The sequence below is a fragment of the Oncorhynchus keta genome, chromosome 28 (assembly GCF_023373465.1).
Source record: "Oncorhynchus keta strain PuntledgeMale-10-30-2019 chromosome 28, Oket_V2, whole genome shotgun sequence".
Classification (NCBI taxonomy): Eukaryota; Metazoa; Chordata; class Actinopteri; order Salmoniformes; family Salmonidae; genus Oncorhynchus; species Oncorhynchus keta.
The window spans coordinates 78,245,704-78,263,203 of NC_068448.1; the positions used below are offsets into that span (position 1 = coordinate 78,245,704).

A 17,500-nucleotide genomic window follows, 5' to 3' on the forward strand; every position below is an offset into this window, starting at 1 on the left:
TTCCACACTGCCCTTTCCCACCTGGACAAAAGGAACATCTATGTGAGAATGCTGTTCATTGACTACAGCTTAGCGTTCAACACCATAGTGCCCTCAAAGCTCATCGATAAGCTAAGGACCCTGGGACTAAACACCTCCCTCTGCAACTGGATACTGGACTTCCTGACGGGCCGCCGCCAGGTTGTAATGGTAGGTAACAACACGCTGATCCTTAACACTGGGGCCCCTCAGGGGTGCGTGCTTAGTCCCCTCCTGCACTATCTTTTCACTCATGACTGCATGGTCATGCACGACTCCAACACTATCATTAAGTTTGCTGACGACACAACAGTGGTAGGCCTGATCACCGACAATGATGAGACAGCCTATAGGGAGGAGGTCAGAGACCTGGTTGTGTGGTGCCAGGACAACAACCTGTCCCTCAACGTTATCAAGACAAAGGAGATGATTGATGACTACAAGAAAAGGTGTACCGACCACGACCCCATTCTCATCGACGGGGCTGTAACATGGTCAAAACACACCAAGACAGTCGTGAAGAGGGCACAACAACACATATTCCCCCTCAGGAGACTGAAAATATTTGGCATGTGTCCTCAGATCCTCAAAAGGTGCTACAGCTGCAACATCGAGGGCATCCTGACTGGTTGCATCACTGCCTGGTACAGCAATTGCTCACCCTCCAACCGTAAGGCACTACAGAGGGTAGTGTATACGGCCCAGTACATTACCAAGCTTCCTGCCATCCAGGACCTCTATACAGGCGGTGTCAGAGGAAGGCCCTAAAAATTGTCAAAGACCCCAGCCACCCGAGTCAAAGACTGTTCTATCTGCTACCGCACGGTGCCCCCTCACATTGACTCTGTACCGGTACCCCCTGTATATAGCCTTCACACCGACTCAGTACCGGTACTCCCTGTATATAGTCTCCACATTGACTCAGTACCGGTACCCCCTGTATATAGCCTCCACATTGACTCTGTACCGGTACCCCCTGTATATAGCCTCCACATTGACTCTGTACCGGTACCCCCTGTATATAGTCTCGCTATTGTTATTTTACTGCTGCTCTTTAATTAATTAACTACTTGTTACTTTTATTACTTATATACTTGAACCTATTTTTTTACTTAACAAACACATTTTTAAGAAAAATCAAATCAAATCAAATGTATTTATAAAGCCCTTCGTACATCAGCTGATATCTCAAAGTGCTGTACAGAAACCCAACCTAAAACCCCAAACAGCAGGCAATGCAGGTGTAAAAGCACGGTGGCTAGGAAAAACTCCATAGAAAGGCCAAAACCTAGGAAGAAACCTAGAGAGGAACCAGGCTATGAGGGGTGGCCAGTCCTCTTCTGGCTGTGCCGGGTGGAGATTATAAACCTAGAGAGGAACCAGGCTATGAGGGGTGGCCAGTCCTCTTCTGGCTGTGCCGCGTGTCCTATTACTCAGAATTACATAACCAGGGGCCCGTGAGTCACCAAACAACCATCATGAGTCAGCTAACTTTGCCGTCTGACTCAGAGACTCTATAGACTACTATATTCAGCCAGTCACCGCCCACTTTGTATAACCTAAAATTACACACACACACACACACACACACACACACACACACACACACACACACACACACACACACACACACACACACACACACACACACACACACACACACACACAAGGTTTCAATTGACTGATAACAGTGGAGGGCCTAGAGAAAACTAAAGCTCTACGGTAACTAAGAATCCATTCCCTGTAAGTAAGCATTTCATTGGCTCGTAAGTAAGCATTTCATTGGCTCGTAAGTAAGCATGTGACTAATACACATTTGATGTCTCACTTCCACATCTGCGGTGAAAGCTGACAGAGCTAGACTGGTGTTTGTCAGACCCCGAGACGTCCCGAACATCGGTCCTCTCACAAAATCGTCTGTAGCTTCCGCACGGTTCGGCCTACAAAACTATTGTGCCCCTCTATGGAAAGATGAGACTCTCACGAACAAGATGGTCTTCTCCGTTTTGCTCTACGATCTACACAAGTGTCTTGGGTCTCGTCTGAATTCGGTACAGACGATCTGCCAACTTCAGTCTGTAGCGTCCAAACAGTTTGGGCTTCACAGTAATATGACTCCTCTGTGGAAAAGTGACAATCTCCACAACAATGTTCCCTGTCAGCTACGGAGAAAAGCATGAGATCAAACACTGTACCAGTGCAGTGTAGTGTTGTACCAGTGTATTGTAGTGTTGTACCAGTGTATTGTAGTGTACTGTTGTACCAGTGTATTGTAGTGTTGTACCAGTGTATTGTAGTGTTGTACCAGTGTATTGTAGTGTACTGTTGTACCAGTGTAGTGTAGTGTAGTGTAGTGTAGTGTTGTACCAGTGTATTGTAGTGTACTGTTGTACCAGTGTATTGTAGTGTATTGCAGTGTTGTACCAGTGTATTGTAGTGTTGTACCAGTGTATTGTAGTGCAGTGTTGTACCAGTGTAGTGTAGTGTAGTGTTGTACCAGTGTATTGTAGTGTACTGTTGTACCAGTGTATTGTAGTGCAGTGTAGTGTTGTACCAGTGTATTGTCGTGTTGTACCAGTGTATTGTAGTGTTGTACCAGTGTATTGTAGTGCAGTGTTGTACCAGTGTAGTGTAGTGTAGTGTTGTACCAGTGTATTGTAGTGCAGTGTTGTACCAGTGTATTGTAGTGCAGTGTTGTATCAGTGTAGTGTAGTGTTGTGTAGTGTTGTACCAGTGTATTGTAGTGCAGTGTTGTACCAGTGTAGTGTATTGTAGTGTTGTACCAGTGTATTGTAGTGTAGTGTTGTACCAGTGTATTGTAGTGTAGTGTTGTACCAGTGTATTGTAGTGTAGTGTTGTACCAGTGTATTGTAGTGCAGTGTTGTAGCAGTGTATTGTAGTGTTGTACCAGTGTATTGTAGTGTAGTACCAGTGTATTGTAGTGTTGTACCAGTGTAGTGTAGTGTAGTGTAGTGTAGTGTTGTACCAGTGTAGTGTAGTGCAGTGCAGTGTTGTACCAGTGTAGTGTAGTGCAGTGTTGTACCAATGTATTGTAGTGTGGTACCAGTGTATTGTAGTGCTGTACCAGTGTAGTGTAGTGCAGTGTTGTACCAGTGTATTGTAGTGTGGTACCAGTGTATTGTAGTGTAGTACCAGTGTAGTGTAGTGTAGTGCAGTGTATTGTAGTGCTGTACCAGTGTATTGTACCAGTGTATTGTAGTGCAGTGTTGTACCAGTGTAGTGTAGTGTAGTGTTGTACCAGTGTATTGTAGTGTTGTACCAGTGTATTGTAGTGCAGTGTTGTACCAGTGTAGTGTAGTGTAGTGCAGTGTTGTGCCAGTGTAGTGTAGAGTAGTGTAGTGCAGTGTATTGTAGTGATGTACCAGTGTATTGTAGTGTTGTACCAGTGTAGTGTAGTGTAGTGTAGTGTAGTGTAGTGTAGTGTAGTGTTGTACCAGTGTAGTGTAGTGTAGTGTAGTGTAGTGTAGTGTAGTGTAGTGTTGTACCAGTGTATTGTAATGTTTTACCAGTGTATTGTAGTGCAGTGTTGTACCAGTGTAGTGTAGTGTAGTGTTGTACCAGTGTATTGTAGTGTAGTGTTGTACCAGTGTATTGTAGTGTAGTGTTGTACCAGTGTATTGTAGTGTAGTACCAGTGTATTGTAGTGTAGTGTTGTACCAGTGTATTGTAGTGCAGTGTTGTACCAGTGTATTGTAGTGTTTTACCAGTGTATTGTAGTGTTGTACCAGTGTAGTGTAGTGTAGTGTAGTGTTGTACCAGTGTAGTGTAGTGCAGTGCAGTGTTGTACCAGGGTAGTGTAGTGCAGTGTTGTACCAGTGTATTGTAGTGTGGTACCAGTGTATTGTAGTGCTGTACCAGTGTATTGTAGTGTTGTACCAGTGTAGTGTAGTGTAGTACCAGTGTAGTGTAGTGTAGTGCAGTGTATTGTAGTGCTGTACCAGTGTATTGTACCAGTGTATTGTAGTGCAGTGTTGTACCGGTGTAGTGTAGTGTAGTGTTGTACCAGTGTATTGTAGTGTTGTACCAGTGTATTGTAGTGTTGTACCAGTGTATTGTAGTGCAGTGTTGTACCAGTGTAGTGTAGTGTAGTGTAGTGTAGTGTTGTACCAGTGTATTGTAGTGCAGTGTTGTACCCGTGTAGTGTAGTGTTGTGCCAGTGTAGTGTAGTGTAGTGCAGTGTATTGTAGTGTTGTACCAGTGTATTGTAGTGTTGTACCAGTGTATTGTAATGCAGTGTTGTACCAGTGTAGTGTAGTGTAGTGTAGTGTTGTACCAGTGTATTGTAGTGTTGTACCAGTGTATTGTAGTGTTGTACCAGTGTATTGTAGTGTTGTACCAGTGTATTGTAGTGCAGTGTTGTACCAGTGTAATGTAGTGTAGTGTTGTACCAGTGTATTGTAGTGTTGTACCAGTGTATTGTAGTGCAGTGTTGTACCAGTGTAGTGTAGTGTAGTGTAGTGTAGTGTTGTACCAGTGTATTGTAGTGTACTGTTGTACCAATGTATTGTAGTGTTGTACCAGTGTATTTTAGTGTTGTACCAGTGTATTGTAGTGCAGTGTTGTACCAGTGTAGTGTAGTGTAGTGTTGTACCAGTGTATTGTAGTGCAGTGTTGTACCAGTGTAGCGTAGTGTAGTGTTGTACCAGTGTAGTGTAGTGCAGTGCAGTGTTGTACCAGTGTAGTGTAGTGTTGTACCAGTGTATTGTAGTGTTGTACCAGTGTATTGTAGTGTTTTACCAGTGTATTGTAGTGTTGTACCAGTGTAGTGTAGTGTATTGTAGTGTTGTACCAGTGTAGTGTAGTGCAGTGCAGTGTTGTACCAGTGTAGTGTAGTGCAGTGTTGTACCAGTGTAGTGTAGTGTAGTGCAGTGTATTGTAGTGCTGTACCAGTGTATTGTAGTGTTGTAGCAGTGTAGTGTAGTGTAGTGCAGTGTTATACCAGTGTAGTGTAGTGTAGTGCAGTGCAGTGTAGTGCAGTGTATTGTAGTGCTGTACCAGTGTATTGTAGTGTTGTACCAGTGTATTGTAGTGCAGTGTTGTACCAATGTAGTGTAGTGTAGTGTTGTACCAGTGTATTGTAGTGTTGTACCAGTGTATTGTAGTGCAGTGTTGTACCAGTGTAGTGTAGTGTAGTGTAGTGTTGTACCAGTGTATTGTAGTGTTGTACCAGTGTATTGTAGTGTTGTACCAGTGTATTGTAGTGCAGTGTTGTACCAGTGTAGTGGAGTGTTGTACCAGTGTATAGTAGTGCAGTGTTGTACCAGTGTAGTGTAGTGTTGTACCAGTGTATAGTAGTGCAGTGTTGTACCAGTGTAGTGTAGTGTAGTGTAGTGTTGTACCAGTGTATTGTAGTGCAGTGTTGTACCAGTGTAGTGTAGTGTAGTGCAGTGTTGTACCAGTGTATTGTAGTGTTGTACCAGTGTAGTGTAGTGTAGTGTAGTGTTGTACCAGTGTAGTGTAGTGTAGTGCAGTGTTGTACCAGAGTAGTGTAGTGTTGTACCAGTGTATAGTAGTGCAGTGTTGTACCAGTGTAGTGTAGTGTAGTGTAGTGTTGTACCAGTGTATTGTAGTGCAGTGTTGTACCAGTGTAGTGTAGTGTAGTGCAGTGTTGTACCAGTGTATTGTAGTGCAGTGTTGTATCAGTGCAGTGTATTGTAGTGCTGTACCAGTGTATTGTATTTTATTGTAGTGCAGTGTTGTACCAGTGTATTGTAGTGTTGTACCAGTGTAGTGTAGTGTAGTGTTGTACAAGTGTATTGTAGTGCTGTACCAGTGTATTGTAGTGTAGTGTTGTACCAGTGAATTGTAGTGCAGTGTTGTACCAGTGTATTGTAGTGTTTTACCAGTGTATTGTAGTGTTGTACCAGTGTAGTGTAGTGTAGTGTAGTGTTGTACCAGTGTAGTGTAGTGCAGTGCAGTGTTGTACCAGTGTAGTGTAGTGCAGTGTTGTACCAGTGTATTGTAGTGTGGTACCAGTTTATTGTAGTGCTGTACCAGTGTATTGTAGTGTTGTACCAGTGTAGGGTAGTGTAGTACCAGTGTAGTGTAGTGTAGTGCAGTGTATTGTAGTGCTGTACCAGTGTATTGTACCAGTTTATTGTAGTGCAGTGTTGTACCAGTGTAGTGTAGTGTAGTGTTGTACCAGTGTATTGTAGTGTTGTACCAGTGTATTGTAGTGTTGTACCAGTGTATTGTAGTGCAGTGTTGTACCAGTGTAGTGTAGTGTAGTGTAGTGTTGTGTTGTACCAGTGTATTGTAGTGCAGTGTTGTACCCGTGTAGTGTAGTGTAGTGCAGTGTTGTGCCAGTGTAGTGTAGTGTAGTGCAGTGTATTGTAGTGCTGTACCAGTGTATTGTAATGCAGTGTTGTACCAGTGTAGTGTAGTGTAGTGTAGTGTTGTACCAGTGTATTGTAGTGTTGTACCAGTGTATTGTAGTGTTGTACCAGTGTATTGTAGTGCAGTGTTGTACCAGTGTAATGTAGTGTAGTGTTGTACCAGTGTATTGTAGTGTTGTACCAGTGTATTGTAGTGCAGTGTTGTACCAGTGTAGTGTATTGTAGTGTTGTACCAGTGTATTGTAGTGCAGTGTTGTACCAGTGTAATGTAGTGTAGTGTTGTACCAATGTATTGTAGTGTTGTACCAGTGTATTTTAGTGTTGTACCAGTGTATTGTAGTGCAGTGTTGTACCAGTGTAGTGTAGTGTAGTGTTGTACCAGTGTATTGTAGTGCAGTGTTGTACCAGTGTAGCGTAGTGTAGTGTTGTACCAGTGTAGTGTAGTGCAGTGCAGTGTTGTACCAGTGTAGTGTAGTGTAGTGTTGTACCAGTGTATTGTAGTGTTGTAATAGTGTAGTGTAGTGTAGTGCAGTGTTGTACCAGTGTATTGTAGTGTTGTACCAGTGTAGTGTAGTGTAGTGCAGTGTTATACCAGTGTAGTATAGTGTAGTGCAGTGCAGTGTAGTGCAGTGTATTGTAGTGCTGTACCAGTGTATTGTAGTGTTGTACCAGTGTATTGTAGTGCAGTGTTGTACCAGTGTAGTGTAGTGTAGTGTTGTACCAGTGTATTGTAGTGTTGTACCAGTGTATTGTAGTGTTGTACCAGTGTATTGTAGTGCAGTGTTGTACCAGTGTAGTGTAGTGTAGTGTTGTACCAGTGTATTGTAGTGCAGTGTTGTACCAGTGTAGTGTAGTGTATTGTAGTGTTGTACCAGTGTATTGTAATGCAGTGTTGTACCAGTGTAGTGTAGTGTAGTGTTGTACCAGTGTATTGTAGTGTTGTACCAGTGTATTGTAGTGCAGTGTTGTACCAGTGTAGTGTAGTGTAGTGTTGTACCAGTGTAGTGTAGTGTAGTGTAGTGTTGTACCAGTGTATTGTAGTGCTGTACCAGTGTATTTTAGTGTTGTACCAGTGTATTGTAGTGCAGTGTTGTACCAGTGTATTGTAATGCAGTGTTGTACCAGTGTAGTGTAGTGTAGTGTTGTACCAGTGTATTTTAGTGTTGTACCAGTGTATTGTAGTGCAGTGTTGTACCAGTGTAGTGTAGTGTAGTGTTGTACCAGTGTAGTGTAGTGTAGTGTAGTGTTGTACCAGTGTATTGTAGTGCTGTACCAGTGTATTTTAGTGTTGTACCAGTGTATTGTAGTGCAGTGTTGTACCAGTGTAGTGTAGTGTAGTGTTGTACCAGTGTATTGTAGTGCTGTACCAGTGTATTTTAGTGTTGTACCAGTGTATTGTAGTGCAGTGTTGTACCAGTGTAGTGTAGTGTAGTGTTGTACCAGTGTAGTGTAGTGTAGTGTTGTACCAGTGTATTGTAGTGCAGTGTTGTACCAGTGTAGCGTAGTGTAGTGTTGTACCAGTGTAGTGTAGTGCAGTGCAGTGTTGTACCAGTGTAGTGTAGTGCAGTGTTGTACCAGTGTATTGTAGTGTTGTACCAGTGTATTGTAGTGCTGTACCAGTGTATTGTAGTGTTGTAATAGTGTAGTGTAGTGTAGTGTAGTGCAGTGTTGTACCAGTGTAGTGTAGTGTAGTGCAGTGTATTCTAGTGCTGTACCAGTGTATTGTAGTGTTGTACCAGTGTAGTGTAGTGTAGTGTAGTGTAGTGTTGTACCAGTGTATTGTAGTGTTGTACCAGTGTATTGTAGTGTTGTACCAGTGTATTGTAGTGCAGTGTTGTACCAGTGTAGTGTAGTGTAGTGTAGTGTTGTACCAGTGTATTGTAGTGCAGTGTTGTACCAGTGTAGTGTAGTGTTGTACCAGTGTATTGTAGTGCAGTGTTATACCAGTGTAGTGTAGTGTAGTGCAGTGTTGTACCAGTGTATTGTAGTGTTGTACCAGTGTAGTGTAGTGTATTGTAGTGTTGTACCAGTGTAGTGTAGTGTAGTGCAGTGTTGTACCAGTGTAGTGTAGTGTAGTGCAGTGTTGTACCAGTGTAATGTAGTGTAGTGTTGTACCAATGTATTGTAGTGTTGTACCAGTGTATTTTAGTGTTGTACCAGTGTATTGTAGTGCAGTGTTGTACCAGTGTAGTGTAGTGTAGTGTTGTACCAGTGTATTGTAGTGCAGTGTTGTACCAGTGTAGCGTAGTGTAGTGTTGTACCAGTGTAGTGTAGTGCAGTGCAGTGTTGTACCAGTGTAGTGTAGTGTAGTGTTGTACCAGTGTATTGTAGTGTTGTACCAGTGTATTGTAGTGCTGTACCAGTGTATTGTAGTGTTGTAATAGTGTAGTGTAGTGTAGTGCAGTGTTGTACCAGTGTATTGTAGTGTTGTACCAGTGTAGTGTAGTGTAGTGCAGTGTTATACCAGTGTAGTATAGTGTAGTGCAGTGCAGTGTAGTGCAGTGTATTGTAGTGCTGTACCAGTGTATTGTAGTGTTGTACCAGTGTATTGTAGTGCAGTGTTGTACCAGTGTAGTGTAGTGTAGTGTTGTACCAGTGTATTGTAGTGTTGTACCAGTGTATTGTAGTGTTGTACCAGTGTATTGTAGTGCAGTGTTGTACCAGTGTAGTGTAGTGTAGTGTTGTACCAGTGTATTGTAGTGCAGTGTTGTACCAGTGTAGTGTAGTGTATTGTAGTGTTGTACCAGTGTATTGTAATGCAGTGTTGTACCAGTGTAGTGTAGTGTAGTGTTGTACCAGTGTATTGTAGTGTTGTACCAGTGTATTGTAGTGCAGTGTTGTACCAGTGTAGTGTAGTGTAGTGTTGTACCAGTGTAGTGTAGTGTAGTGTAGTGTTGTACCAGTGTATTGTAGTGCTGTACCAGTGTATTTTAGTGTTGTACCAGTGTATTGTAGTGCAGTGTTGTACCAGTGTAGTGTAGTGTAGTGTAGTGTTGTACCAGTGTATTGTAGTGCTGTACCAGTGTATTTTAGTGTTGTACCAGTGTATTGTAGTGCAGTGTTGTACCAGTGTAGTGTAGTGTAGTGTTGTACCAGTGTAGTGTAGTGTAGTGTTGTACCAGTGTATTGTAGTGCAGTGTTGTACCAGTGTAGCGTAGTGTAGTGTTGTACCAGTGTAGTGTAGTGCAGTGCAGTGTTGTACCAGTGTATTGTAGTGCTGTACCAGTGTATTGTAGTGTTGTAATAGTGTAGTGTAGTGTAGTGTAGTGCAGTGTTGTACCAGTGTAGTGTAGTGTAGTGCAGTGTATTCTAGTGCTGTACCAGTGTATTGTAGTGTTGTACCAGTGTAGTGTAGTGTAGTGTAGTGTTGTACCAGTGTATTGTAGTGTTGTACCAGTGTATTGTAGTGTTGTACCAGTGTATTGTAGTGCAGTGTTGTACCAGTGTAGTGTAGTGTTGTACCAGTGTATTGTAGTGCAGTGTTGTACCAGTGTATTGTAGTGTTGTACCAGTGTAGTGTAGTGTAGTGTAGTGTTGTACCAGTGTATTGTAGTGTTGTACCAGTGTATTGTAGTGCAGTGTTGTACCAGTGTATTGTAGTGTTGTACCAGTGTAGTGTAGTGTAGTGTAGTGTTGTACCAGTGTATTGTAGTGCAGTGTTGTACCAGTGTAGTGTAGTGTTGTACCAGTGTATAGTAGTGCAGTGTTGTACCAGTGTAGTGTAGTGTAGTGTAGTGTTGTACCAGTGTATTGTAGTGCAGTGTTATACCAGTGTAGTGTAGTGTAGTGCAGTGTTGTACCAGTGTATTGTAGTGTTGTACCAGTGTAGTGTAGTGTATTGTAGTGTTGTACCAGTGTAGTGTAGTGTAGTGCAGTGTTGTACCAGTGTAGTGTAGTGTAGTGCAGTGTTGTACCAGTGTAGTGTAGTGTAGTGCAGTGTATTGTAGTGCTGTACCAGTGTATTGTAGTGTTGTACCAGTGTAGTGTAGTGTTGTACCAGTGTATTGTAGTGTTGTACCAGTGTATTGTAGTGCAGTGTTGTATCAGTGCAGTGTATTGTAGTGCTGTACCAGTGTATTGTATTTTATTGTAGTGCAGTGTTGTACCAGTGTATTGTAGTGTTGTACCAGTGTATTGTAGTGCAGTGTTGTACCAGTGTATTGTAGTGTTGTACCAGTGTATTGTAGTGCAGTGTTGTACCAGTGTATTGTAGTGTTGTACCAGTGTATTGTAGTGCAGTGTTGTACCAGTGTATTGTAGTGCAGTGTTGTACCAGTGTATTGTAGTGCTGTACCAGTGTATTGTAGTGTTGTACCATTGTATTGTAGTGTTGTACCAGTGTATTGTAGTGTTGTACCAGTGCAGTGTAGTGCTGTACCAGTGTATTGTAGTGCTGTACCAGTGTATTGTAGTGTTGTACCAGTGTATTGTAGTGCTGTACCAGTGTATTGTAGTGCTGTACCAGTGTATTGTAGTGTTGTACCAGTGTATTGTATTTTATTGTAGTGCAGTACCAGTTTATTGTAGTGCTGTACCAGTGTATTGTAGTGCTGTACCAGTTTATTGTAGTGCTGTACCAGTGTATTGTAGTGCTGTACCAGTGTATTGTAGTGCTGTACCAGTGTAGTGTAGTGTAGTGTAGTGCTGTACCAGTGTATTGTAGTGCTGTACCAGTGTATTGTAGTGCTGTACCAGTGTATTGTAGTGCTGTACCAGTGTAGTGTAGTGTAGTGTAGTGCTGTACCAGTTTATTGTAGTGCTGTACCAGTGTATTGTAGTGCTGTACCAGTGTAGTGTAGTGTAGTGTAGTGTTGTACCAGTGTATTGTAGTGCTGTACCAGTGCATTGTAGTGTTGTACCAGTGTAGTGTAGTGTTGTACCAGTGTATTGTAGTGCTGTACCAGTGTATTGTAGTGTTGTACCAGTGTATTGTAGTGTTGTACCAGTGTATTGTAGTGTTGTACCAGTGTATTGTAGTGTTGTACCAGTGTATTGTAGTGTTGTACCAGTGTATTGTAGTGTTGTACCAGTGTATTGTACCTTGCTCCTTGATCTGTCGTATCTGTTTGACAGTCTCCTTCAGGACAGCACATTTGTCAGGCTTGACGTTGAAGTTATCGATGTCGTTGAGGTTGGCGAAGATCAGCTCTGCCAGCTCCTCGGTGTACTTGTTCTCATGCTCACGGTTTCTCTTCTCAATGCTTCGTTTGAGGCTGAGGAGACAGGGAGGGGGGCAGCATGAGACATGGCTGAGGCTGAGGAGACAGGGAGGGGGGTAAAGAGAAGGGCAGTGTGAGACGTGTTCCATGATGTAATATAACAGAAAAGAAAAGAGAAAAACTTAAGTTGTACTTGAAAGTAATTTTACTCAAGTACTTTACACCACTGCTCAGTAGAGATAATGTCCACACTGCCACGTAGGGCTGCACGATATGGGCACATAATATAGGACTTATTTTTAACCAAATGTTACAATTGTGATTTGACTCTCAAATTAGAGCAAAACTGTTGGAATCATGGAAATATAATGACTATTCTAATTCTATAGTTAGAATATAATAGTGGGCACTTTGAATACAGTGTTTGAGAATACAATGAATTAAAATGACAGGGGAGGAGTTATTGTGACAGGGTAGGAACTAAAGTGTTGATAAGGGTTTCCTAGGGGACCCTATAAGCTTTGGCTACATTGCAAGTTTTCTCTTAGCTACTTCATATATTCTTGCTTTGCATTTTTCCTCTGAATTAGAAGATACTGTTGCACAAACAACATGCTGATTTAGGTCTACACCATCAGTGCTTTATCAGGCAGTATTAGCTAGCGACGTTTGTTCTGACTCAGCACATTTTATGAGCTCGCTAGCTATTAGCATTAGTGGCTAACAATTAGCATCTCACAAGATTGAGGGCAACATGCTAAGAAAAGATACACCTAGCTGATCTAAGAAACACAAACTAATAGTGTCATTATAGAACGCTAGTGGATTTATATTACGAAGCAAAGTGAAAACAGCATTGTTGTCATCAGCATTGTTGCATGTGCTGCATTGACCACGCGGACTAAACGCAAAGTGTCTCGTGGTTGAGGAGCGTCAACTGTGCTCCTTCGAGTGACAGGGGGCGTGGCGAGGTCTGTGTGGAATGTGTCACGGAGAGAAAGAGCCGGAGAGAGAGATGACTCAAGTAGGGAGGTAAACAATAAATATTGACATGACACAAAACAAAAAAGTGTATTACATTTAACAAACCAAACATTCAAATACCGGTATAGAAGGTAAAGTAACCCAAACCGGTCCCTGTATCAATACCGGTATAGAAGGTATAGTAACAACCCAAACCGGTCCCTGTATCAATACCGGTATAGAAGGTAAAGTAACCCAAACCGGTCCCTGTATCAATACCGGTATAGAAGATACAGTAACCCAAACCGGTCCCTGTATCAATACCGGTATAGAAGGTAAAGTAACCCAAACCGGTCCCTGTATCAATACCGGTATAGAAGGTATAGTAACAACCCAAACCGGTCCCTGTATCAATACCGGTATAGAAGGTAAAGTAACCCAAACCGGTCCCTGTATCAATACCGGTATAGAAGGTAAAGTAACAACCCAAACCGGTCCCTGTATCAATACCGGTATAGAAGGTAAAGTAACAACCCAAACCGGTCCCTGTATCAATACTGGTATAGAAGGTAAAGTAACCCAAACCGGTCCCTGTATCAATACCGGTATAGAAGGTAAAGTAACAACCCAAACCGGTCCCTGTATCAATACCGGTATAGAAGGTAAAGTAACAACCCAAACCGGTCCCTGTACCAATACCGGTATAGAAGGTAAAGTAACAACCCAAACCAGTCCCTGTATCAATACCGGTATAGAAGGTAAAGTAACCCAAACCGGTCCCTGTATCAATACCGGTATAGAAGGTAAAGTAACAACCCAAACCGGTCCCTGTATCAATACTGGTATAGAAGGTAAAGTAACCCAAACCGGTCCCTGTATCAATACTGGTATAGAAGGTAAAGTAACCCAAACCGGTCCCTGTATCAATACTGGTATAGAAGGTAAAGTAACCCAAACCGGTCCCTGTATCAATACCGGTATAGAAGGTAAAGTAACCCAAACCGGTCCCTGTATCAATACCGGTATAGAAGGTAAAGTAACAACCCAAACCGGTCCCTGTATCAATACCGGTATAGAAGGTAAAGTAACCCAAACCGGTCCCTGTATCAATACCGGTATAGAAGGTAAAGTAACCCAAACCGGTCCCTGTATCAATACCGGTATAGAAGGTAAAGTAACCCAAACCGGTCCCTGTATCAATACCGGTATAGAAGGTAAAGTAACAACCCAAACCGGTCCCTGTATCAATACCGGTATAGAAGGTAAAGTAACCCAAACCGGTCCCTGTATCAATACTGGTATAGAAGGTATAGTAACAACCCAAACCGGTCCCTGTATCAATACCGGTATAGAAGGTATAGTAACAACCCAAACCGGTCCCTGTATCAATACCGGTATAGAAGGTATAGTAACAACCCAAACCGGTCCCTGTATCAATACCGGTATAGAAGGTATAGTAACAACCCAAACCGGTCCCTGTATCAATACTGGTATAGAAGGTATAGTAACAACCCAAACCGGTCCCTGTATCAATACCGGTATAGAAGGTATAGTAACAACCCAAACCGGTCCCTGTATCAATACCGGTATAGAAGGTAAAGTAACAACCCAAACCAGTCCCTGTATCAATACCGGTATAGAAGGTAAAGTAACAACCCAAACCGGTCCCTGTATCAATACCGGTATAGAAGGTATAGTAACAACCCAAACCGGTCCCTGTATCAATACCGGTATAGAAGGTAAAGTAACCCAAACCGGTCCCTGTATCAATACCGGTATAGAAGGTAAAGTAACAACCCAAACCGGTCCCTGTATCAATACCGGTATAGAAGGTAAAGTAACAACCCAAACCGGTCCCTGTACCAATACCGGTATAGAAGGTAAAGTAACAACCCAAACCGGTCCCTGTATCAATACCGGTATAGAAGGTAAAGTAACCCAAACCGGTCCCTGTATCAATACCGGTATAGAAGGTAAAGTAACAACCCAAATCGCTCCCTGTATCAATACCGGTATAGAAGGTAAAGTAACAACCCAAACCGGTCCCTGTATCAATACCGGTATAGAAGGTAAAGTAACCCAAACCAGTCCCCGTATCAATACCGGTATAGAAGGTAAAGTAACAACCCAAACCGGTCCCTGTATCAATACCGGTATAGAAGGTAAAGTAACAACCCAAACCGGTCCCTGTATCAATACCGGTATAGAAGGTAAAGTAACCCAAACCGGTCCCTGTATCAATACCGGTATAGAAGGTAAAGTAACAACCCAAACCGCTCCCTGTATCAATACCGGTATAGAAGGTAAAGTAACCCAAACCGGTCCCTGTATCAATACTGGTATAGAAGGTAAAGTAACCCAAACCGGTCCCTGTATCAATACCGGTATAGAAGGTAAAGTAACCCAAACCGGTCCCTGTATCAATACCGGTATAGAAGGTAAAGTAACAACCCAAACCGGTCCCTGTATCAATACCGGTATAGAAGGTAAAGTAACCCAAACCGGTCCCTGTATCAATACCGGTATAGAAGGTAAAGTAACCCAAACCGGTCCCTGTATCAATACCGGTATAGAAGGTAAAGTAACCCAAACCGGTCCCTGTATCAATACCGGTATAGAAGGTAAAGTAACAACCCAAACCGGTCCCTGTATCAATACCGGTATAGAAGGTAAAGTAACCCAAACCGGTCCCTGTATCAATACTGGTATAGAAGGTATAGTAACAACCCAAACCGGTCCCTGTATCAATACCGGTATAGAAGGTATAGTAACAACCCAAACCGGTCCCTGTATCAATACCGGTATAGAAGGTATAGTAACAACCCAAACCGGTCCCTGTATCAATACCGGTATAGAAGGTATAGTAACAACCCAAACCGGTCCCTGTATCAATACTGGTATAGAAGGTATAGTAACAACCCAAACCGGTCCCTGTATCAATACCGGTATAGAAGGTAAAGTAACAACCCAAACCAGTCCCTGTATCAATACCGGTATAGAAGGTAAAGTAACAACCCAAACCGGTCCCTGTATCAATACCGGTATAGAAGGTAAAGTAACCCAAACCGGTCCCTGTATCAATACCGGTATAGAAGGTAAAGTAACAACCCAAACCGGTCCCTGTATCAATACCGGTATAGAAGGTAAAGTAACAACCCAAACCGGTCCCTGTATCAATACCGGTATAGAAGGTATAGTAACAACCCAAACCGGTCCCTGTATCAATACCGGTATAGAAGGTAAAGTAACCCAAACCGGTCCCTGTATCAATACCGGTATAGAAGGTAAAGTAACAACCCAAACCGGTCCCTGTATAAATACCGGTATAGAAGGTAAAGTAACCCAAACCGGTCCCTGTATCAATACCGGTATAGAAGGTAAAGTAACAACCCAAATCGCTCCCTGTATCAATACCGGTATAGAAGGTAAAGTAACAACCCAAACCGGTCCCTGTATCAATACCGGTATAGAAGGTAAAGTAACCCAAACCAGTCCCCGTATCAATACCGGTATAGAAGGTAAAGTAACAACCCAAACCGGTCCCTGTATCAATACCGGTATAGAAGGTATAGTAACAACCCAAACCGGTCCCTGTATCAATACCGGTATAGAAGGTAAAGTAACCCAAACCGGTCCCTGTATCAATACCGGTATAGAAGGTAAAGTAACAACCCAAACCGGTCCCTGTATCAATACCGGTATAGAAGGTAAAGTAACAACCCAAACCGGTCCCTGTATCAATACCGGTATAGAAGGTAAAGTAACCCAAACCGGTCCCTGTATCAATACCGGTATAGAAGGTAAAGTAACAACCCAAACCGCTCCCTGTATCAATACCGGTATAGAAGGTAAAGTAACCCAAACCAGTCCCTGTATCAATACCGGTATAGAAGGTAAAGTAACCCAAACCGGTCCCTGTATCAATACCGGTATAGAAGGTACAGTAACAACCCAAACCGGTCCCTGTATTAATACCGGTATAGAAGGTATAGTAACAACCCAAACCGGTCCCTGTATCAATACCGGTATAGAAGGTATAGTAACAACCCAAACCGGTCCCTGTATCAATACCGGTATAGAAGGTAAAGTAACAACCCAAACCGGTCCCTGTATCAATACCGGTATAGAAGGTACAGTAACAACCCAAACCGGTCCCTGTATTAATACCGGTATAGAAGGTATAGTAACAACCCAAACCGGTCCCTGTATCAATACCGGTATAGAAGGTATAGTAACAACCCCAACCGGGTCCCTGTACCAATACCGGTATATCATAAAATACGGTATACCGCCCAGCCCTACAATAGCCTAATGTAAAGCCACAGTAAAGTAGTTAATGTGGTACAGTGGTAGTAGTAAAGACGTGTGTACCTGGGACCCAGTAGGTCAGAGGAACATTCTTTGCGTTTCCGTGACTCGGCCCTGGCAGCAGGGTCCGAGAGGTTTTCAACGACGCCACTCATCCTCACTGCATATCAGCGTCTGTGGAGACAACACACACAGAGAGAACAGTTATATAGACAACATAACAATCATCCACCAACCAGGAGAGGTTAGAGAAACACACTAATGTACCTGGAGCTGTCAGAGAAAGACCACACTAATGTACCGGCTGTCAGATAAAGACCACACTCATGTACCAGCTGTCAGATAAAGACCACACTAATGTACCAGCTGTCAGAGAAAGACCACACTCATGTACCGGCTGTCAGAGAAAGACCACACTCATGTACCGGCTGTCAGAGAAAGACCACACTAATGTACCAGCTGTCAAGGAGAAAGACCACACTAATGTACCGGCTGTCAGAGAAAGACAACACTAATGTACCTGGAGCTGTCAGAGAAAGACCACACTCATGTACCGGCTGTCAGAGAAAGACCACACTAATGTACCAGCTGTCAGAGAAAGACCACACTAATGTACCAGCTGTCAGATCAAGACCACACTAATGTACCTGGAGCTGTCAGAGAAAGACCACACTCATGTACCGGATGTCAGAGAAA

The 17,500-nt window shown here is 42.9% G+C and overlaps 1 protein-coding gene and 1 long non-coding RNA gene across 10 annotated transcripts in view; one reads left to right on the plus strand and one right to left on the minus strand.

Moving 5' to 3' along the window:
- The window catches only part of LOC118382809 (nuclear receptor coactivator 2-like), a 248,574-nt gene that overhangs the window by 156,909 nt on the left and 74,165 nt on the right, over positions 1 to 17,500 (minus strand). The window contains exons 2-3 of the mRNA XM_052484032.1: positions 16,868 to 16,978; positions 11,415 to 11,587 (exon numbers count right to left, since the gene is read on the minus strand). Coding sequence (XP_052339992.1) covers positions 11,415 to 11,587; positions 16,868 to 16,959 — 265 coding nt within the window. The 5' untranslated portion in view covers positions 16,960 to 16,978. The remainder of the gene's footprint in view (positions 1 to 11,414; positions 11,588 to 16,867; positions 16,979 to 17,500) is intronic.
- On the plus strand, positions 13,500 to 16,041 carry LOC127912934 (uncharacterized). Of its 9 annotated transcripts, none has more exons than XR_008084153.1 (8): positions 13,500 to 13,575; positions 14,140 to 14,187; positions 14,377 to 14,424; positions 14,518 to 14,565; positions 14,611 to 14,706; positions 15,499 to 15,546; positions 15,922 to 15,969; positions 16,015 to 16,041. It is a non-coding gene; the product is annotated as an uncharacterized LOC127912934 (long non-coding RNA). The 9 variants fall into 9 exon arrangements; XR_008084154.1 differs by lacking the exon at positions 13,500 to 13,575 and adding an exon at positions 13,683 to 13,758; XR_008084160.1 differs by lacking the exon at positions 14,140 to 14,187.